An 18,408-nucleotide genomic window follows, 5' to 3' on the forward strand; every position below is an offset into this window, starting at 1 on the left:
TTGAGTTTTAGGGTGTTTTTTTTCCTGAACTGGATGCTTGGCTGACAACAGAAGTACAAAAATGATGCTGTACATTCACAGATAGGTAGAGAAACACCGGTAAATAAATACACACACGTGAATACAAACAAACCGTGAGGTTCAGCACATGCACTTGGTGAGAGCTAAAATGCAAATACAGGGTGAAATTTGGGCTGCGTTTGATTTACAGCCTCCTCGCCCCCAGCCACGTGGGTTTTAAGCATTTCATCCTGCTGTGGCTATCGCTGTGGGGTTTTCTTAGAAAATTTTTAAGCCACGGCTCAGAAAATCACCCCACATCCAGGTCGCCAAGAGGAACCGTGCCCCACATCAGGAAATCTGCATCCTTGGGTTCCCGGGTACCGCAGGTCTTTGGGAGCAGCCCATGTCAGTCCGGGCTCTCGCAGTTATCTGTGCTGAATTTTTCTCTGTTCTGCTGAGACAGAAGGAAATTTTCGTGAGGTCCCTTCCCCAACCGAGCCAGTGCTATTGGTCATCTAGATGGGTTCAGGAGGAAATTATCCCTGAGGAAAGCTGCGGTTACACCAGGTTGTAGCAATGCTGTGTACTGTGGGGCATCTCCTGGCTGCACTGCCGCAGGTAAAGCAAGTCCTGCTCCTTGTGTGTGCCATGCTCACACTGGAGGAAGGCAAAGGCAGCCCAGACAGCACCCAGCCACCCCCCAGTACAAACCAGCAGGAATGCTACCCACCCAGGTCTGCCCATCACCCTAAAATGACACCACCTGCCCTAACTCACCGCTGGAAGCTCAGCCCCAGCCTTGGTCCTCCTCCCTACCTGGAGAATTTTGCTGTAGGACAAGGGTGCGAATGAATCTTCCAGGTAGCGGGTGCCGAAGCCCATGATCCTGTTCACCGCCTGGTTGCAGATGCCGGCTACCTTGGCGGTGAGGTGCACCGTGAAGGCAAACTGGATCTCCTGGGGGTTGATGTCAGGTCTGCTGGCTGTCATTTCCTTACGGACGTAGGCATCGGCCAGGTTCTTGAAGGAGCTGTAGGACATGTCTCTGAAGAACATCCGTAGCCGTGCGTCTTCCTTCACCTGGTTAAGGAGCAAGCAGATACACGTTACGAGCGAATAACTTGGTGTGTCATCCTTGTGTCGACGCCTTCACTCCATGCTAGGATGGCACTTGAGGGAGGACACACAGCTGTGATCACACCCCGTCGGGGAATTAAAAGTTGCCATTTCCTTGATTTTATGGAGCCTTTCCCTGCACCGGGGAAACCGACGGTGCTGCTGTGTGTTACGGCAGCGCAGAGCTTGGCCCACATTCCCTCAACCCCTTCCAGTTGACCACGCTCTCCACTCACCTGCCTGTCCAGCTCATCTCCTGCACTCTGGAGCAGGGCGACGATTCTCCTGATGGCTTCATCTACAGAGACAGATCCCACGTTACCTTCAGCCCTTTCTCCAAGCCTCACACCCAGACCCTCTGTTTAGTCCCCAGGAAAAAATTCATCATCCACCTCCATCCCTCCAAAGCCCCTTTCAGCCTATTGCCAAGTGCTGCCACCCCCTCAGGCAGCAAAACCACCCTCCTGCCCTTGACCTTCTCAAATCAAAGCCCTGATGCTGAAAATCTCACCCAAGGTCTTCATGGACCGTTTGGGTCACGTAAACCCCTGGGTGGGGGTTGCAGTAGGATTTGGGTCCCGTGTAGGCTCTGCATGGGGACAAGCTTTGTGCACATATATTTTCTATATGTGCCGGCGATGAAGAGCTTGCCAGGGCGACACTCACCGACCCCGTCAGTGCTGGTCAGCCGGGGGGGCTCCTCGCAGCCGCGTACTCTGCTCCCTTGGCTCTCGCTGCCCTGCACGATCAGCCCGATCTCTTCCGAGACTTGTGCATAGTAACCATCGGGCTGCTCCACCTCTGCTGGAAGCAAAACACATCCACAGAAGCGAGGATTATTTTTTTGTCGGCCGTTGACTGAAAGCCAAAAGCAGCGGCGGGGGTGACCGCACCCGCGTGGTGCTGGTGCCCAGCCTGGATTAGTGCGAACGGCCGGTGACTGGTGGGGCTGTGCTCCCTGATGGTAACCCGGCGGCTGCAGCTCACCCTGAATCCACCAAAGCTCCACAAAAATCCCTTCACCAGCATTTTGGCAGGGGAAGGGGTTGGGTGGTGACGGGAGTGTCCCACGGGCTGCCCGCACCCTTCCCCGCACCCAGTGGAAAGCAGCTTCACGTGGGCCCGGGAGCGGTTGGGGATTTAATCTCAAGTCTTGGACGCAGGTTTAAGCTAAACCACCGTGTTCCTCGTTTGCCAGAGGAGGAAACCCTGGGCTCGGATGGTTCCTGCCCAGCCACTGGCCTGGGGTAACTCGCTGCGCCCCTGAGTTGGAGCCCGTCTGCTCGAAGCACGGGGGTGTCAACACTTCCCGAAGCAGCCGGTTGAGATTGGAGCCCCCCAAACCGATCCCAAACCCCGGGAAGCACCGGGAGGGTGACGCTGCAGTTAGAAGCCAGCACTGGACTCTATAGGTTTCCCCACAGAGGTCCCCTCACAGTGGGTGGGTTGGGGTCAGGGGTGGGGGTGGTCGGGGTCCCACCTGCGGTGGCCGGCGCCTGGATGTGCCGCAGGGGAAGGCAGCTGGGGCGCTTGGCCCTCGCCCCCGCCGCTGCCTCTCCCCGCTCCTCCTCCACGTGCTTCTTGAAGGAGAAAACCTTCTTGAGGCTGGGTCTCTTCTTCAGGGCTCTGCCCAGCAGCGGGGACGTGCTCCAGTCCCCTCCGGGTCTTTTAGCCCCTTCTGTTTTGGAGCTGTGAGGAGCTTTGGCATCTTTCTGCTTTGCTTTTTGTCCTGCACTTTCCTTCTGGTCTTCAGGGCTCTTCTTGAAGATTACGTTTAAGAAACTTTTGAACCAGGTGCGTTGGGTTTTGCCCTGGGAAGAGTTTTTTGTGCTTTTCCTCTTGGGCTCCAACTCCTCTTTAGGGACCTCCCCAGGAGCTTTGCTGTTCTCATCCAGAGCCTCATCCAGGTCTGGTGCTTTGGGTTGCTCCTCCTGGTCCTTCCTGGGACCATGTTTGGCACACGAATACTTGCAGAAGTCACTTTTCGACCGTTGCAGCCCACCTGCCTTCCTCCCCCGCCCTCCAGCTCTCTCCTGAAACTTTTTTTTGGCCATCAGTGAGTTTTCGCAGCAGCTCAGCGAGCGCTTGACGTAGATCTCCAGCACTTTCTTGGCCCCTTGCCTGTCCAGAGAGAGGATCTTGCCCGACGGCTGCCTCCCCATGTCCTGCCAAGGCTTCTCCCCCGCCAGAGCCTGCATGTTGCTGCAGAGAAAAACAATATTTTCAGCCTGATTTTTGCTTTCCCTGTGCAGTCAGGTGGCGTGTGATGGAAATCATCCCCACTTTGGCACCCAAGGGTGCTTTGGGTGTCTGAGACTGTTTCTGTTCCTAGTAAATGATCAACTCCTTGTACAGCTGTTATCTCAGTGCTCCTTACACAGGCGGTACACATAGGGTTTTATGATGGGTTGTAGACACTGCTGATAATGGAAGTGAAACTGTGGGAAGTGGGGAGGTGAGCTGGTCTCGCCTCGGAGGGAGAGCCTGGTTATCCTCCAGAGGGTTTAATCCAGCAAAGGCATAATCCAGATACCGTGGTACTGTACCTTTCTATTGCGACGTGTTCCCAGGCTATGACGAAAACCTACACACCGGGAGCACCATCTCCGTGATGAATCACACAACCCAGATGTTTTTCGTATCTTTCCTTAAAGCCTTGGCTGCTAAAAAAAACAGCATTCCCCAGCAAGGCTGGGTGCTTCCAGCCCTTGGAGAGGCCAAAGGCAGCATGGGGTCTTACAAATATCCTCAGTCACTGCCGATATTGGCCAAGCACCTTGCTATGGTGCAGCCCCGCTGCGAGCTCTCACCAGCGTTCGGCTGTGAATGGAGCTTGGAGCACCTGAGCCCTGCCTTTCCCATTGCCCTTTTTACTCTGTTTATGAGCAAAATTAAATAGAAGGATGCTGTATGGAAAAACCAGAGAACCGTGCCTGTGCCTTGTGCTGGCTCTACTTCCCAAAGCAATTTCACCCTCCAGAGAACCAGCCCCAAACCAGACTTTCTCCACCGCGGAGCACCACTTGGAAGCCAACACGGAAATCCGGCACGCTCGGCTGTACAAACTGCCCTGGAGCCAGCCATCAGCCTCCGCTCGGTCTAGATGAGCATCACCACCACGCACGAGTGCACCCACCCACGCCAACTTGGCCGTTTTTTGGATCAAGAAGGCAAGTTTCCTTCATCTGAGCCAACCTCAAAGCCACCCGATACTAATAAATCATTCCACTAGATTTAATCACAGCAAAGCAACAGCCCCCATCCTACTTCGATTGATTCCAGTACATTGGCCACATCATTCTTTATTTGCTCTTTTGGTATTTACCTTTCCATCAGTGTTTCAGCCCTTCTGGACTTATGTCGAGACAAGCTCTCCGGCCACAGGCACGAAGGGTTGTCAGGCTCCCCTGGGAGGTGGCTCTTTTATACCCGGGCAGATGGCTGGCTGAGTTAAGTCCTATTTTTATCAGCCATTCAGGTAGGAGAGCGGCCAATGCTTCCGCCTGGGATCCCCGCTATCACCTCCCTCGTGGCGGAAAACCAGTGGGTGTGAGTTTCGCTGGAGGAGAAAACGATTTCCTTGTGACAAAGAGCAGCAAAACAGCATCACCATCACCTGGCTCCTGGTGCAGGTGCTGGCCTTTGAAACCAGCTATCTCTGCCAGCTGTCTGGCGGGTGGGTTTGGTTTCTTTGGGATTATTTTTTTTTTTTTCAGTGGGTGTGATGCCATATATGGGCTTCTCTGGGTTGTTTTTGTAAGGAGAGGTCATAACTTTCTCCAATAAACAAGGTTTCAATGCGGCAAGCCGATTGCCCTGCTCACATCCCAGCAGCTTCCAGGGAAGTGGATACTGGGAGCTGCTGTGGGACTGGAGACACTCCGGGGCACGGTGCTATCGGGTTGATGCCTTACACCAGGCATGGCTGGGCTGCAGCATCTTTGAAACCCACCCCGGGGTCCTTCAATCAGCCCGTGCGCCCACCCTAAACCATGACACAGGACCGGCTCCAGCACCCAAATCCTCTGCACCCCATCAGCCCCCTACCCTGCCCCAGGGGCAGAGCATCTCCAGGGCCGAACCCGCCAGGCTGATCCGCGCATCCCAACATCCACAGTCTGCCCCTGGGCCGAACAAATCTTACACCTTTCATACACCGAAGAGCCAGATGGTCCCACAGCCATCCCCGTGCGGCTCTGGGCCTGGTACAGGCTCCCGCAGGCTGCTCCCGCCATCCTCATTGCTATTTTGCCATCTGATGGCAATATTCCGCACTGCACCTCGCAGGGATGCGCCGGGATGCGGACGCATTTGCTGGCTGCCACGCGGGCCTCGGAAAAAAAAGCCCTGAGCAAGAGCTCCACGTGAGCAGCGATGCATTTTCTCTAAGTTTCAGCTGGGATGATGTGCTGCCCAGGTGCCTCCTGGATATTTTCCTGTTAACGGCTTCAGCTTGCAATTGAAACGGTCCAGGATTATTTTACTCTTATTTCCACAAACTTTCCGTGCCATCATTTCCTATAACTGGGAGGGATCCGGCCCATTTCCCTCTGTTTGTCCCGAGCCTACACTGATGAATCAGTCTGGTATTGATTAGGAATTACCTGCCTTTGTTTTTCAGCATCCCCATCTATTCTGATACATAATTAAACCATCCACGAGGAGCTCCACGCTGCTAACTAGCATGTGTCACGTCCTTTCAGAAGGAGGTCGATTCCACTGGGTGAGAAGGAGCTTCATAATCCATTTTGTTGGGGTTTTTTTCCTCTGCAACATCCATAAACCAAAAAGGCACCTCCACTCTGGTGGTGGGGCACAGCTTGGCCATCTCCAGTTTGGAGATCCTGCTGCTGGAGATTGTGGGATGTGTCCAAACCGTCACTGCTCGTGGAGGATTAAACTGGGAATCAGCACTGACTTACGGCCTCTTGCAGGTTTTTCCTCCTTGTAGCAGCATTTCTGGACACAGCCTGAAGATGGGATACCCAAAGTGACTCCAGGAAAAATCTTACCTGAATCATGATTCTGGATCCAGACCTTTATCCAAGTTCAGATCTCTTCTGGGATTTGGGACATGCTCAAACCTAATGGGAGAGAGGTGTAAGAAAAAGATGTTTGCAAGAGACCTGAGACAAACCAAAAGCCCGTTACCAGAGCTGGGGGAGGGGGTCAGGGTGCAAATGTGTCCGCTTTTCTCATCAGCACCGAGACAGAATGAGGAAGCTGCCTGGAAACACAGTCACATGGAGGGAGCAGACAGCACTGAGGCTGGTGTCTTCAGGCCGGTGACACTGGAGGGAATAGCAGAACTAAAAGCACAGGGACACTGCAGGGGGTAACTGGCTTATTTACAGGAACTTACTCCAAAAGGTGGGAAAAAAACCCCAAGGGAGAGGTATTCCCGGCATGGAGCTGTGAGGTATGAGGGGGTTACAACGGACTCAGGAGAAGGCAAATCCCCCAGGTCTCCTGGGAACAGGACAAAGAGGCCACAGGCTGATGGATATCACGAAAAGCCTCCTCTGCAGGAGGGTGGGATGACCTCGAATGAGTGTCCAGAGGGGCTGGGGACCACCAGCCTTGAAGATCTTTGGCTAGCCAAGGCCACGGTCAGCCCTGCCGCGTGCTGGAGGCACTTTTGGGTGGACCACAAAAGCCACCTGCACCAGCCACCTGGGCACAAACATCGCTGCAGGTGGAGAGCAGAACCACAACGGGGTGTTGAGGGCAGCAGCACCAGGCAGCAGCAGGCACGCGTGGCACACAGCCCCCCACCCCGGCCACCACCCGACCTGGGTGCTGGGTGTCCCCCCGAGGGAACAAAACCCCTGCAGACCTTGGGGGATGCCTGCATGGGGACGTGCCTGTGTGCCACCTTCAGCCAGGGCCAAAACCACCGGCTGCCGTGTGCTCCCCCTCCCCACGCACCCGCACCGAACACCCCAGCGCCAGCAGCACTGTTTACTGGGAGGGCTGGGTCCCCATTCCAGGAAAGATTCACACTCCTTCCGCCTCTGTTTACTTCAAGGAAGAGGCGTGTTGCTCCGGGAAGGGCACGAGGGCTTCCTGGGAGCATGGAAAAAGGTTGTCATCGCAGCCCATCCTTGCCAAAGTGCCCTTTGATTTTCACCCTCCAAGATCGCTCGGCAGCCGTGACGGCACGGCGTGACACAAGGAGGTTCCAGCATTTTTTGGCAGCTTCCCAACAGGGAGAGGAATTCCCCGGCTGAGTGCAGCGGGATCCTTAGTCATCGTGGGAAAAACAGGTGAAGAGCGTGCATCCCGCACGGTCCCCACGAGCGCGGCACAAGCCCCAGGGTCACTGACTGTCACCAGCTCCACCAGAACAACCCACACCGGCTGGAGAAGCGGTGGGATGCTCGGGAGCCGTCAGGCCTGTTCCCACAACCAGAAAGCTGGGGGAATATCTTGTCGGGAGGTCGGGAAAAATGCACCCACGGGTGTGTATGCCAACAGTGGCGCAGGGCCAGGATGGGACAATTGCTGAGACAGAAGGTCTGCTCGCCCACCAAAGCTGTCCCTCAGGGCTGGGCAGGACTTACACTGACCCCCTGCTGGATTTCACCCCAAGAAAGTCCTGGCTTTAGTCTTCTCTGGGACAAAAAGCACCTTTTGTGGAAGGAAGGATGAGGTCTGGGTGTTCCACTGCGCCTCGCTGGTGTGGTGCATCCCCAGGCTGCAGCTTGGCTGCGTGCTGGGTAGCCTCCAGCCCCCTCTCCTAGCAGAGATTTTGGCCTCCCTTCCTAGCTAGGACCTCCCAAAGGCTGTGACACGATGCTCATTTACCCCACTAGAGCTTTCCTTTTCCTCTGTCACTTGACTTGACAAACACTTGCGCTTTGACAACGGGCTGGTGATTTTTTTCTGGAAGTGAAACTTCTCGGCCAGGGTTTCCCGAGCTGCTGTACCGTTGACGTTTTGCCAACCGGCTGCTACGTGTCCCTCCTCCACCTCTCACTGGCTACAGCCCACCAGCATCTCCAGGCTCCAGTTAATGGTTATAAAGTAGCTTTGGAGGAGCAACACCAGTTAGAGGGAAAGGGACTGTAGTTTCAGGTTGACAACAGCCGGTTTTGGTGGAAGCCTCGGTCACCAACCATTGCCAAAGTTTTTCACAAGACTGACAGTTCCCAGACCCGTTCATGGTATTGCTGCCCCGAAAGCGGCACCGATGCAGCTCTGAGACGGCACCTTGGGCTTGGGGAAGGGTCCAGAGCAAAGACGGGGGGCAGAAGGATAATTTCTGCCACGGTGCAAAACTGAGGCTGGAAGGAATTCACCTTTCCCCATCAGGCATGAAAACACAACGCTGCTTCATGGCATATTCATGACTGGCTGTGTTTCTTTTCACGTTATTTAATCAGCTAATTATAAAAAGCATTACATGGAGGGGAAAGGAGTTAAAAGGAGACCCAGCTTACGGCATCCATGCAGCCTGGAGCTCCAGCAACACCTGATCCAGGTGGATATGGCAGCACGCTCCCACCCTTAATCGCTGGAGCAACCCCACGGGAGCTGGAGAGATTACAGTGCACAGCGCATCCGCAAGGTGAGTCCGTCCTCGTACCGGGGATGCGGCTCAGACTCGGAGCAGCGGGTTCATTCCTGGGGCCACTGCCAGCTGCAAAAGCACTTCAGGAGCTGCCCGACCTGGAGCACGTGCTCCAGCGCTCTCTGCTCAGCACAGCCCGCTGTAAGAACAGGGCAGTCTTTACCAGCAAGTCTGAACCTTAAAGACAAGCAGCAAAGTTTACAGAGCAAAAATATCCCGTTCCCTCCCCGTGGGCAGCAGAGAAGCAAGCAGGCCAGCCCACACGCTCAGTGTGCTTTCAGTGCTGGGGGACAGTTTCTGGGTGTGTTTTGCTAAGGAAGCCCCAGAGATGTCACAGCTTTGGCTCAGGGCAGGTTCTGAAATCCAGGACCAGTTCTGTGGCCTTGTATCCACCAGACACCAGAGCCACCGGCACTTCCCAGCAGAGCCTGAGTCTCTCTGTGATGCGCTGCAAGTGCCACCTTCAAAGATTTCCTATGGCGAAAGCTCCAATGCATCTTCTTGCAAGTCTTCCTGGTCCTCGCTCTCCAGCTGCTCCAGTTTGCTGGATTTCTCGTGGATGATTTCCCCAGGAGTCTTCAAAAACCTGGAATACATTTTTTTAATGTCTTTAAGGGCGTGTCCAAACGCAGCCCCAAACCAGGCTGTAGATGCCGGAGCTCTTGCCCTCATCAGCTGAGCTCTGGAGCTCACCAGAGGATATCTCCAGCCCTGGGCTTTGCTGAGGACCCCAGCTCGTGCTTTGCACCCAGGATACACCAAGCGTGGGGAGACAAAGCTCAGCGCTCACCAGCCCAGAGCTGGCATTTGAAGTCCAAGCTGGTCCCAGGGGAGCAGCCAGCACTGGGAACAGGAGGCTCCTGACTTATTTCCAGTCTGGCTGGCTCCTCCGTCTGGAGGTGGACTTCAGACCTGCTGGCAATGGGGGAAAGGAGGGACCCTCCAGCTTGGGGGGGCCTGGGGAGTCCCTCCAGCACCAGCAGGACTCCAAGCACAGAGCAGATGGATGCGGACCCCAGGGCGGGTTGCTGGCCCGCAGCCCTGGAAGGGGCATCGGACGGACCTGGAGCCCAGACAGCCCAGCTCCTGGCTCACACAGGACAGCCTGGGTGCAAAACCACCAGGCTGTTGCGTTTTCAGGGGAGGATCTTGCTGGATGAAGCCGCTGCCAACTTCTGGAGCCCACCGCCTTCCCGTGCCCCATCTGCACCGTCCCAGGCAGCTCGTTTCTCTGATCTGCTTCATCTCACCTGAACAACAGCTTCTGCCCTGGCTCCTTTTTGATGATGTTGAGTTTGTAGTAATGTCTCAGCGCTCGTGACATTTTCTCATATGTCATATTCATCCGGTTCTGGAAGGAGGAAAGAATTGGTGTGGGTTCAGGAAAAGCAAGGACCTACACCTGGTTTGGGTCATCCAGGGGGACATTGGAGGTGGGTCCTGGGCTCTGCAGGCTACAGTGTGGGTCTCTAACCCAGGGTTGCTTCTGGGTCCACAGCCAGCATGGTTTGCTTTCCAGGGGATGGGAAAGCCTCCCTCTTTAACCACTGGGAGGGTGACATCTCTCACCAGCCCTGCGCGCACTCTGTCTCACCCTTCCCAGTCCCTGTTCCATCAGCTCGGAGGAACAGGATGAAGGTGCCATGTAGAAGCCCAGGAATGATGGAATTGTTCTCAACTGTGTTTACCTTGTGGTTCCCCCAGAGCTGGGCAAGTCCGTTTGGGTTAACAACCCTGAACACCTTGGCTTCCTTGTCTGCCCACTTGATGTAAGGCTCGTAGCGGCTGTCGGAGAGGAGCTGGTACATGTAATCCCACAGCAACCTGCAGTCTGAGCACCGGGCAAGAATAAATAGTCACCAAGCTCCCACCAAGGCACCTGTGCTCCAGCGAGGGTCCGATCAGCAACAGGATTGCACGTGTTAGCAATGATAATAAATATAAGAAGAGTGCAAAGTTCATGCACAGCACTTTTAGTGCTCGATCTCAAAACGCAGGCAGGAACTACAATTTTTCAGGTGGGGAAACCAAGGCAGGGAAGCACACACCGATGCATGGAATAAATGGGAGACAGATGGGCAGCCAGGACAAAGCACATCTCCCCAAGGAACCAGGCTCTAAATTCGTATTTACCTGCAATTTTCCCATCCGCTGGGGCCGACAGGGTTGTAGAAGAGCAGATGGTGTCTGCCACGCACCTGCCCTCCGAGCTGTGACAGGAGAGGTTCAGCGGCTCCGTGTGTCTGCGGGACACAGGCTGTTCCGCACGATCCAGGCAGGAGAAACCAGCACCTGCCTCAGCGCTCCGGGCTGGCCCTGGGAAAAACAGCCCAAACCAACGCTGCGGTGCATTGTGGCAGGTCCCAGCTCTTCCAAAACCCTGAAGCAGGTGGGGAGGGACAGCCCGGGGTGGTTATCAGCCCAGTACCAGCCCAGGAGCTGCTATGGAAGGCCTGGGGCTTTCCTAAGGCTGGGTCAGCAGAAGGGCTGGGGGAGACGCTGAGTAGGGTGAGGGTCAGATACAGAGGTAAAGCCGGAATAGGAGAATGCACCGGAGCACAGGCATTCCTTTGTAAATTCTTGTGGAAGCTGAAGGTCTTCATCACCTTACACCTCAGCCAGCAAAAGAGCTCAGGAGAGCCCCCCCAGAGCCCCCGAATGCCAAGCCAGCCACTGACCCCAGCCCACCCCCACCCCAGCTCCTACCTAGCCCCCCCGGGGGCACTAATAAGCCTCGCTGGCCCTGACCAGCCTCTCCCCACCCAGTGGCCCAGAAGCTCTGTTTAAGCTCAGCCCTGGCTCCTCAGCCACAGGAGGGCTGGTCCCCAGCCAGGGCTATGCCTCTGCCTGGCCACTGACCCCCCCGACCCCCCTATGATCTGCTGACAGACCCCCCAGTGCAGCCGTAGCCCTGCCTGGCCACCACAGACCCGCCTGGCCACCGCACACCCACCCCACCACAGACCCGCCTGGCCACCACACACGCGCCTGGCCACCACAGACCCACCCCACCACACACACACACACCACACACCCACCCACCCCAGACCCGCCTGGCGCTACCTAGTTCTGATTCTGCCCAGACCTGCTTCATCCCTACAAAATTCCTCCGTGACCTGGGCTTGGTTGGACCTGGCTGCATCTCCAGGAGTGTCCTGCTTGCCTTGCTCAGGCCGTGTGGGTTGGCTTCACACCCCAGATGTGAGCCACCCACTGTAGCTGAGGGCAGGCGCCGTGTGATGGACAGCTGCCACTCATCATACCTTCCTCTGTGCTCCTGGCCTCCCTGAAGGGTGAGTTCAGCAAAGGGCTGCGCACCAGAGCTCTTCTTTGAGTCTTAATGTACTGGAGTATTTCATACAACACATCACCTGCGGGGAAGGAAAGCCTGCTCAGATCTGTATTATATCATCTCAGCTGATGGTGTCGCTTATGTGTCTCTGCTACGGAGTTATTCCCTATCCCAAAGCATTTGCAGTCTGGATGGACTAAAGGAAGGAAGAGCGTTGTCCTTGCCTCCAGCACCCAACTGGCCAGAGCTAACGCCTGGTCTGCTGGGACCCATGCAGCCCCTCTCAGCAGACCACAGCTGGTGCTGTACTTGGAGGGTCCTCAGAAACACCCTTGCGCTCGGTCTAACCTGAGCTCGGAGCTCGGTATCTGAAGTCATCCTTGGTGAGGATGCACAGGGCTTTGCCGTTCATTTCAAACTTGCTTTCATCAGTTTGCCGAAGGGAATACTCCTTCTCAGCCCATCTTAGCCAGTGGATCACGTCGTCCTTGCTCCACAGTGAGGGCTGGATTCCTGAAACCAGGGGCAGCCTCTGAAACAACTCAGTCTCCAGCTTCAGAACTGCTGAGGGGCAGGGTGGGACACTGGTCTCCTCCATCACCGAAATTTCCCTCTACATTAAGCACTCACAGGTCCAAAATGCCCCAAAGAGAAAAAAAGAACCATGATGACTAGTCCATCTTGTCCCCCTTGACAGCAGGGGATGGTCCCTGACTGGGACACCATGGCTGGACCCACCATGTCCCACCCTGTGGGAACTCCTTGTTTAAGTAGTGTTGACTTGCTCAACATCTACTCACTCAGCCTGCCTGGAAGCCTGAAGATCTCCCCCTCGCTGGTGGGTGTGTGGCTGGCCTGGGATGGGGATGGTAACAAAGCTGCAGCAATGGGTCTGGAAGAACTGACTGCCATGTTACCCTGGGGAAAAGAGATCAAATAGATCAGTGGGGGGAAATTCCCAGCTCTGGTCCTGCCTTTGCTTTGGAGATGCCTCCACTGCAGTAAACACCGCTCCAGTGTTTTCTAACCAGTTTCATAGCAGCACGATGTGCTGTCTGCAGCTCTTCCACACTGGCTCTAGGACCTTTACTAGCCCCAGGATGAATCTCTGGCTGCCCAACACAGCGTTAGTAGCCAGAGATCCCCCTCTTTCTCCAGCTCTTCTCTTTAGCAGAGGTACCTGTCCTTACCCAGACTCTGGATGCGGGTTATCCATCCCCACTGCCCCATGGCTGCAGGGAGGTAGAAGATGGAGCCAAGACCCACAGACCCTGCAGTACTTGTGCTGGCTCCTGCTTCCTGCAGCATCTTCAGATGCTCATTGGAAGCCCAGGGTTTTAGGACAGTGCTTCAGTTCTTTAGAGTTGTGGAAATAAAGCTGGTAATAGCACTTAGGTTTTGTCTTAAAAACACTGTATGAAGAGTTCTCTCTAACTTTTTCCCCAGTGATCACTTGGGCATAACTGGAAATAGCCATCCCATGGTTCGGGGAGATGCCAACCCATCTTGCTCACCTGCCATTAAGTCTCAGCTCCTCAAGAATTAGCCCTCCCTCTCGGTTGCTCATTAAGGAGCCCCTTCAGCCTCACTGAGCTGGTGAGATGGGTCGTGCTGGGAGAGGCAGCCCCAGCACCTCTGCTGGGCTGAGGGTCAGCATCGCCCCTACTCTGCCCCCAGGCTCCCACCCAGAGCATGTGAGCCAGAAGGCAGCTGGGATCCTGCTTGCAGCCCCATCTAGGTCTTTTTCATTACTGGCAGCCAAGCAGATAATGTTGCCTTTAAAAAATCTATTAACATGAATCCCAGCAATTTCTCACTTTCATTCTCTGGAAAATTAACAATTTTGCCTCCAAATAGTATTTTCTGAAGCGGTTGACAACCCTGGGCACTTCAGTACACTCTCAGGCAGATTTTTGGAGGTGGTTAGAGCAGCTAGCACTCCTTGACTCAGAGCGGGGGGTGCAGAAGAGCTGAGCCCCCGCTGAAAATCAGGGGTGAAGAAACTCAGTGTGCACTGACGGAGCAGGTGATGGTCGGACACATCTTAAATGCAAAGCTGGCATCCCCAAAACCAGGGGTATGGGAGGCAGGAGCAAAGCACCCCATCCCGCTTGGGGAAAACGCTTCCTTGCGACCTGGGGGGTTATGGCAGGAGAAGGCAGCAGCTTGGGGGGAGGTGAGGGGTCCTTCAGCAGAAGGTCGAGGGTTAACAATCTGCCTGCAGGGACTGCTGGCTGTCCCTGGGTTGATGGGTTTAGCAAAGCAGTTGCATGAGGAAAGCAGAGAAACTCCAGTATAAACCCTGAACAGGCCTGATAGCAATGGGAACTGTCTTTCGGATTCGTTCTAAGCAGCAAACTACAGGAAGAATAAAAGTGAAAGAAATTAGCGGTGTGTTTTGTCTAGAACTCCTCTTAAAAGGTACTTGATTTTTCTCCCATCGGTGTGACTCTCTTACTACGACTTTTACAGCAAAACCAACACGTTTAATATTTTTCTTGCTCCTCAAGATTTCTAGGGCGTGAGACACATTCTGAATTTTTATTGCTTTATACCGATTTTATGTTCTTGCTTTTTTTCCTGCTTAGCTCTTCGACGCGTTTCTGAGATGGCACTTCCTTGCTTCAAGAGGAAATATTGTCCTCGGAGGGGATCAAGTGGGAGAGCAGGAAAAGGATGGTGCAGACAGAGGCGTGAGAGCAGCTTTTGGCTCAGCCCCGGACTTGGGGGCCGAAGCCCCCCACCTGCTCCCCGCTCCGTGGGGCCGGTGGGAGGCGGGTGGGGGGTCACCCCACACACACACACCGGGGCATCAACTTGCAGCCTTTAATAGAGGGAGGAAAGCGGGGAGGGGGGACACAGGACGAGGCTGGGGGCGGGCAGCTCTTACCTGCATCCCCGGTGGCGGTGGGCGGCCGCTGCCCGCAGCGCTGCGACCCGGTGCTGGCGCTGCCCCGGTGCCCGGCGGTGCCCCGGCGCCCAGGCCTGCGGCCGTCGCGGCTTCAGCGCGATCCTTCCGGGAAACGAAATCGAAACGAGCCGGAGCCCCGGGAGGCTGGAGAGCGGCGGGGGGCAGCGCCCGGGGCCGTGTCGTGTGTGTCCGTCCCCTCCCTCCCGCCCGTGCCTTGGCCCCACGGATCCCCCCGCCCGGGGACCCCAGCCCACCCGGCCGGTGTGGCCGCCGGCACCAGCACAGCACCGGAGGACGCCGTTATCCCGGAGGTGCCATCCCGCCGCGGACTGGGGCACGGCCCCGCGGGCAGGCGCGCTACCCGGGGAGGGAGGGCTGCCGGGGCACACCGGGGGCGGGGAGGGCAGTGCGACCCGTCCTTCCTCTCCGACCGGTGGGGCCGAGCCGGGGGGGGCAGGGAGCGGCGGGGGATGCGGGGGGCGGGAGATGCAGGTGGAGATGCGGGGAGGGGGATGGGGGGGGATGCAGGGGGGATGCGGCGGGCGCGCACCGCCTGTAGCACCGCTGCTCCCGCCGCGCCCCGCAGCGCGCCCCGGCACGCCCCGCCCCTGCCGCTCCCTCGGTCCCCATTGGCCAGCCGGCCCCGCGTGCGGAGCCAATCGGATCGTCGTGCGCAGGGGGCGGGGCTCAGCGGCGGGATCCCGCCCTTCGCCCGCCTGAGGGAGCGGCCTCGGCGCGGACGCGGTGAGTGAGGCAGACGCGTGGGGGTGCGGCCCGGGCCCTTGCCGGCCCTCCATGGGGCCTGTGGGGGCCTCCTCCGGCATTCCGTGGGCCTTGGGGGGGCTTTAGGGGCCTGCCCGGCCCTCCCTCTGCTTTGAGGGCGCCTTACGGGCCGGGGGGCGCCGGCTGTGCGGGCCGGGGAAGAGGCGCACTCGGGGCTCGGGGGGCCTTCCCTGCCCCCCGCGGGCACTGAGGAGGGCGTCTGGGGGGTCGCAGTGCGCTCCGCTGTTTTGTCTGGGCTTTGGAGGGGCCTGCGGGGCCGGGGAGCTGCCTTTCCCCTGTGGGCGTTTGGGGAGGTGCGTCTGGGCCGCCTTTGTGTGCGCGAAGGGGGGAGGGCCGTCGGGGGTTGGCGGGGAGCTCGCCTGGGGAGGGGGCCTCGGGGGCCTCTCCTGCATTCTGCCCGTTTGGGAGGGGGCTGGGGCTGTTGTCCCTTGAGTCAGTGCTTCATCCCTGCGTCTTTGCTACCTTACCCCTTTCCCTGTGCTGTGCGGGAGGCCTCGGCGCCTGGGCAGTGACTCTGGTAGAGGCTGCGGCCTGTGGCCACCAGCCCCGCAGCAGGACCATCCCCTTCTTGGGGGGCTGAGTGGTCACGCTGCCCTCCTGCGCGTGCTGTGATGGCTTTAGGTTTGAGGTCACCTTCCCTTCCCTCCCTCCTTTCAGGCTGCACGGTGCTTTGAAAAGGAGCAGGAGTTCTAAGGGGTTCCCATTAAACGGGTGCCGTAGGTGAGACCTCAGCCTGCCGCTGCTCACAGGCATCTTTGTGTCGTGACTTTCCCTGTCTCTGACCCTCTTTGCACTTTCTCTGTACTGCTTTCTCAGTGACTTTAGGCTTTTCAGGGAAGGGGCAATAATACGCTAGCAATCTTGGGTATAAACCAGGGAGGATCGGTAGGGAGAGTTTTGAATTATTCTACCAAATCCTGTTGTAGTGTAGGTTATGGCTGGCTTTAAGGCAGAAAATTCACCTGTGCCTCCCTGTGCCTGCCTTATCCTCACCACAAAGTCACAATCCTTCCTGCTAGCAGCAATCACAAACTGTTAATGGGAAGGAGGTTGCATCTCAGGAATCCATGGAAAGGCCCAGTTCTCCCTTCTGGGAGAACATAATTTACCCCAGTGCCTGGGCTGGGAGTCTGCACTGCTGACCATCACCTGGGTTTAAGCACTGTAAGTGCTTCTGCCCTCAGTTCACGGAAGCATTTTCAATGTTGTAAGCACCAACACAGTGAATTATTTGGCTCAGAAAACTCTGGGTTAGTCTGTTGTCGAAGCTGCTTGTAAGAGTTGTTATTAGTCTTCAGGCTGGCTTTACACATCTTTATTGCAGTGGAGCAATTTTATTTAGGGAAGCAGTCACCTTTTGCTAAAATAAATAGACTGATAATGTTTACAACCTCCGTGTGCTTGTTGGTGTAACTGTCTTTATTTTACATATTAAAATCCACTTTAGAGGGTCTTCTGTGATCTGATCTTGTGGTTGAAATGGAGCAGTTTATGTAGACTAATCCTAAGTTAGATCTGTGCAGAGGACTGCGTCCAGACTTAATTCAGTTTATCTTAAAGCAAGTAAGAACACGTTAAAGTAAATTGTGCTGTCTCAGAAATAGGTGTGTGCTGAGTTGGCTAACTTGGTGTTTGTTTCAAGACAGATGTATTTGCAGCACGTGAAATGCTTTTTGACCTCTTTCAGTACAGTTTTTTGCTGCTAGAGTTGGAAAGGTTGAGTTTTGTTTGATTTGGGCTTAAAAGGAGTGCTTTTCTGGTAGGAGTTCATCACAACTTTATTTTTGGGGGAGCTTTCTGTTCTCTAGTTATTCTGTGTAAAGTTGAGTGAACTTCAGCAATCCCGGTCAAGCTGCAGGTGTCTACCTGGAAGAAACTGTAGTCGAAAGGACCAAATGGGCTATTTATATACTGCTCAACGGTGGTGAGAAACAAGTTACAGCAAAGGCATTTGAGTTGTTTGATGTAGATAGCATGTACCTACAGGCAGAGAAAGTGGTTGGGGTTTTGTTGGGTTAGGGTTTGGTTTTTTTTTTCTGGAAAGGTTTTGTGACAGCTCTTTGAGTGGAAGGTAAGATAGTAATTCCAGAGTCTCAAAAATAGGAAGCCTCCTCGCTGGTCATAAACTTGCCAACATAAATTTATCATCCAAGGTCCAAATAAATGTGGCCAGGTTTGTTGGATGTGTCCAGTATAAAATTACTCAATGTTGCATTTTTTTCTGCACTCCAGAGCTAGCCTTAATTGAGCTCTACACAGCAGTAGCCTTTGTTTCCTTCCCCAAAGTATTTTTAACCATCAGAATTGAGGAACCCTCTTGCTTCAGCTGATTTGATCATAAATCTGATCTCACCTCAGTCTTTATGAAGTGCCTTCATGTCTTAGCATGCTCAGTCTTGCCTTCTTGGAATCCAAGAGGTTTCATAACTCCCTGCCTGGAGTTTTCTGTTCAGGATATTGTAACATTTTTTGTGTGGTGATTCAGTCTGTCTTTACGGGTCATGAGAAGCAAGAATCATGTCTGGTTTTATTAGTTGATGCTTTCAGCACAAAGTTTGGGGCATGCTAGGATGTGTTTGACCTCATCTTGAACTTACTCCATGTGCCCATGACAGGCAGCCAAGTGTTTTGTTCAGTGTAACAGCATAGTCAAAGGAAGCAGAGTATAATACTGTTTAAAAGTAATGCTATGAATGCCACTTTAAATATCTGAAAACCCGTAAGTAGAAA

General features: G+C 55.2%; 2 protein-coding genes across 2 annotated transcripts; both read right to left on the reverse strand.

Annotated features, from left to right (window-relative positions):
• On the reverse strand, nucleotides 1–4,755 carry LOC130159815 (uncharacterized). The gene is made up of 6 exons (XM_056361846.1): nucleotides 4,445–4,755; nucleotides 2,600–3,321; nucleotides 1,786–1,923; nucleotides 1,356–1,417; nucleotides 820–1,083; nucleotides 1–457 (listed from the first exon to the last, which is right to left on the reverse strand). The coding sequence occupies exons 1-6, from the start codon at nucleotides 4,450–4,452 to the stop codon at nucleotides 410–412; spliced, it is 1,242 nt and encodes a 413-aa protein (XP_056217821.1). The 5' UTR covers nucleotides 4,453–4,755; the 3' UTR covers nucleotides 1–409.
• A 3,709-nt stretch (nucleotides 4,756–8,464) lies between these two features.
• ETV7 (ETS variant transcription factor 7) lies at nucleotides 8,465–15,098 on the reverse strand. The gene is made up of 8 exons (XM_056362048.1): nucleotides 14,875–15,098; nucleotides 12,785–12,902; nucleotides 12,333–12,497; nucleotides 11,956–12,063; nucleotides 10,826–11,008; nucleotides 10,381–10,523; nucleotides 9,943–10,043; nucleotides 8,465–9,278 (listed from the first exon to the last, which is right to left on the reverse strand). Exons 1-8 carry the CDS (start codon nucleotides 14,878–14,880, stop codon nucleotides 9,167–9,169), a joined length of 936 nt encoding a protein of 311 aa, XP_056218023.1. The 5' UTR covers nucleotides 14,881–15,098; the 3' UTR covers nucleotides 8,465–9,166.
• Nucleotides 15,099–18,408: the final 3,310 nt, after the last annotated feature.

The sequence above is a fragment of the Falco biarmicus genome, chromosome 16 (genome assembly GCF_023638135.1).
Source record: "Falco biarmicus isolate bFalBia1 chromosome 16, bFalBia1.pri, whole genome shotgun sequence".
NCBI lineage: Eukaryota > Metazoa > Chordata > Aves > Falconiformes > Falconidae > Falco > Falco biarmicus.

What these genes read in the sequence shown, in the direction of transcription:
- LOC130159815 (XM_056361846.1), bottom strand. An exon ending in CCAGGCGCCGGCCACCGCAG is followed by an intron (nt 1,924 to 2,599) that starts GTGGGACCCCGA and finishes TTTTGCTTCCAG; the next exon opens with CAGAGGTGGAGCAGCCCGAT. An exon ending in CCTACAGCAAAATTCTCCAG is followed by an intron (nt 458 to 819) that starts GTAGGGAGGAGG and finishes CTTCTGTCTCAG; the next exon opens with CAGAACAGAGAAAAATTCAG.
- ETV7 (XM_056362048.1), bottom strand. An exon ending in ATACCGAGCTCCGAGCTCAG is followed by an intron (nt 12,064 to 12,332) that starts GTTAGACCGAGC and finishes CCTTCCCCGCAG; the next exon opens with GTGATGTGTTGTATGAAATA. An exon ending in AGCTCTGGGGGAACCACAAG is followed by an intron (nt 10,044 to 10,380) that starts GTAAACACAGTT and finishes TCCTCCTTCCAG; the next exon opens with AACCGGATGAATATGACATA.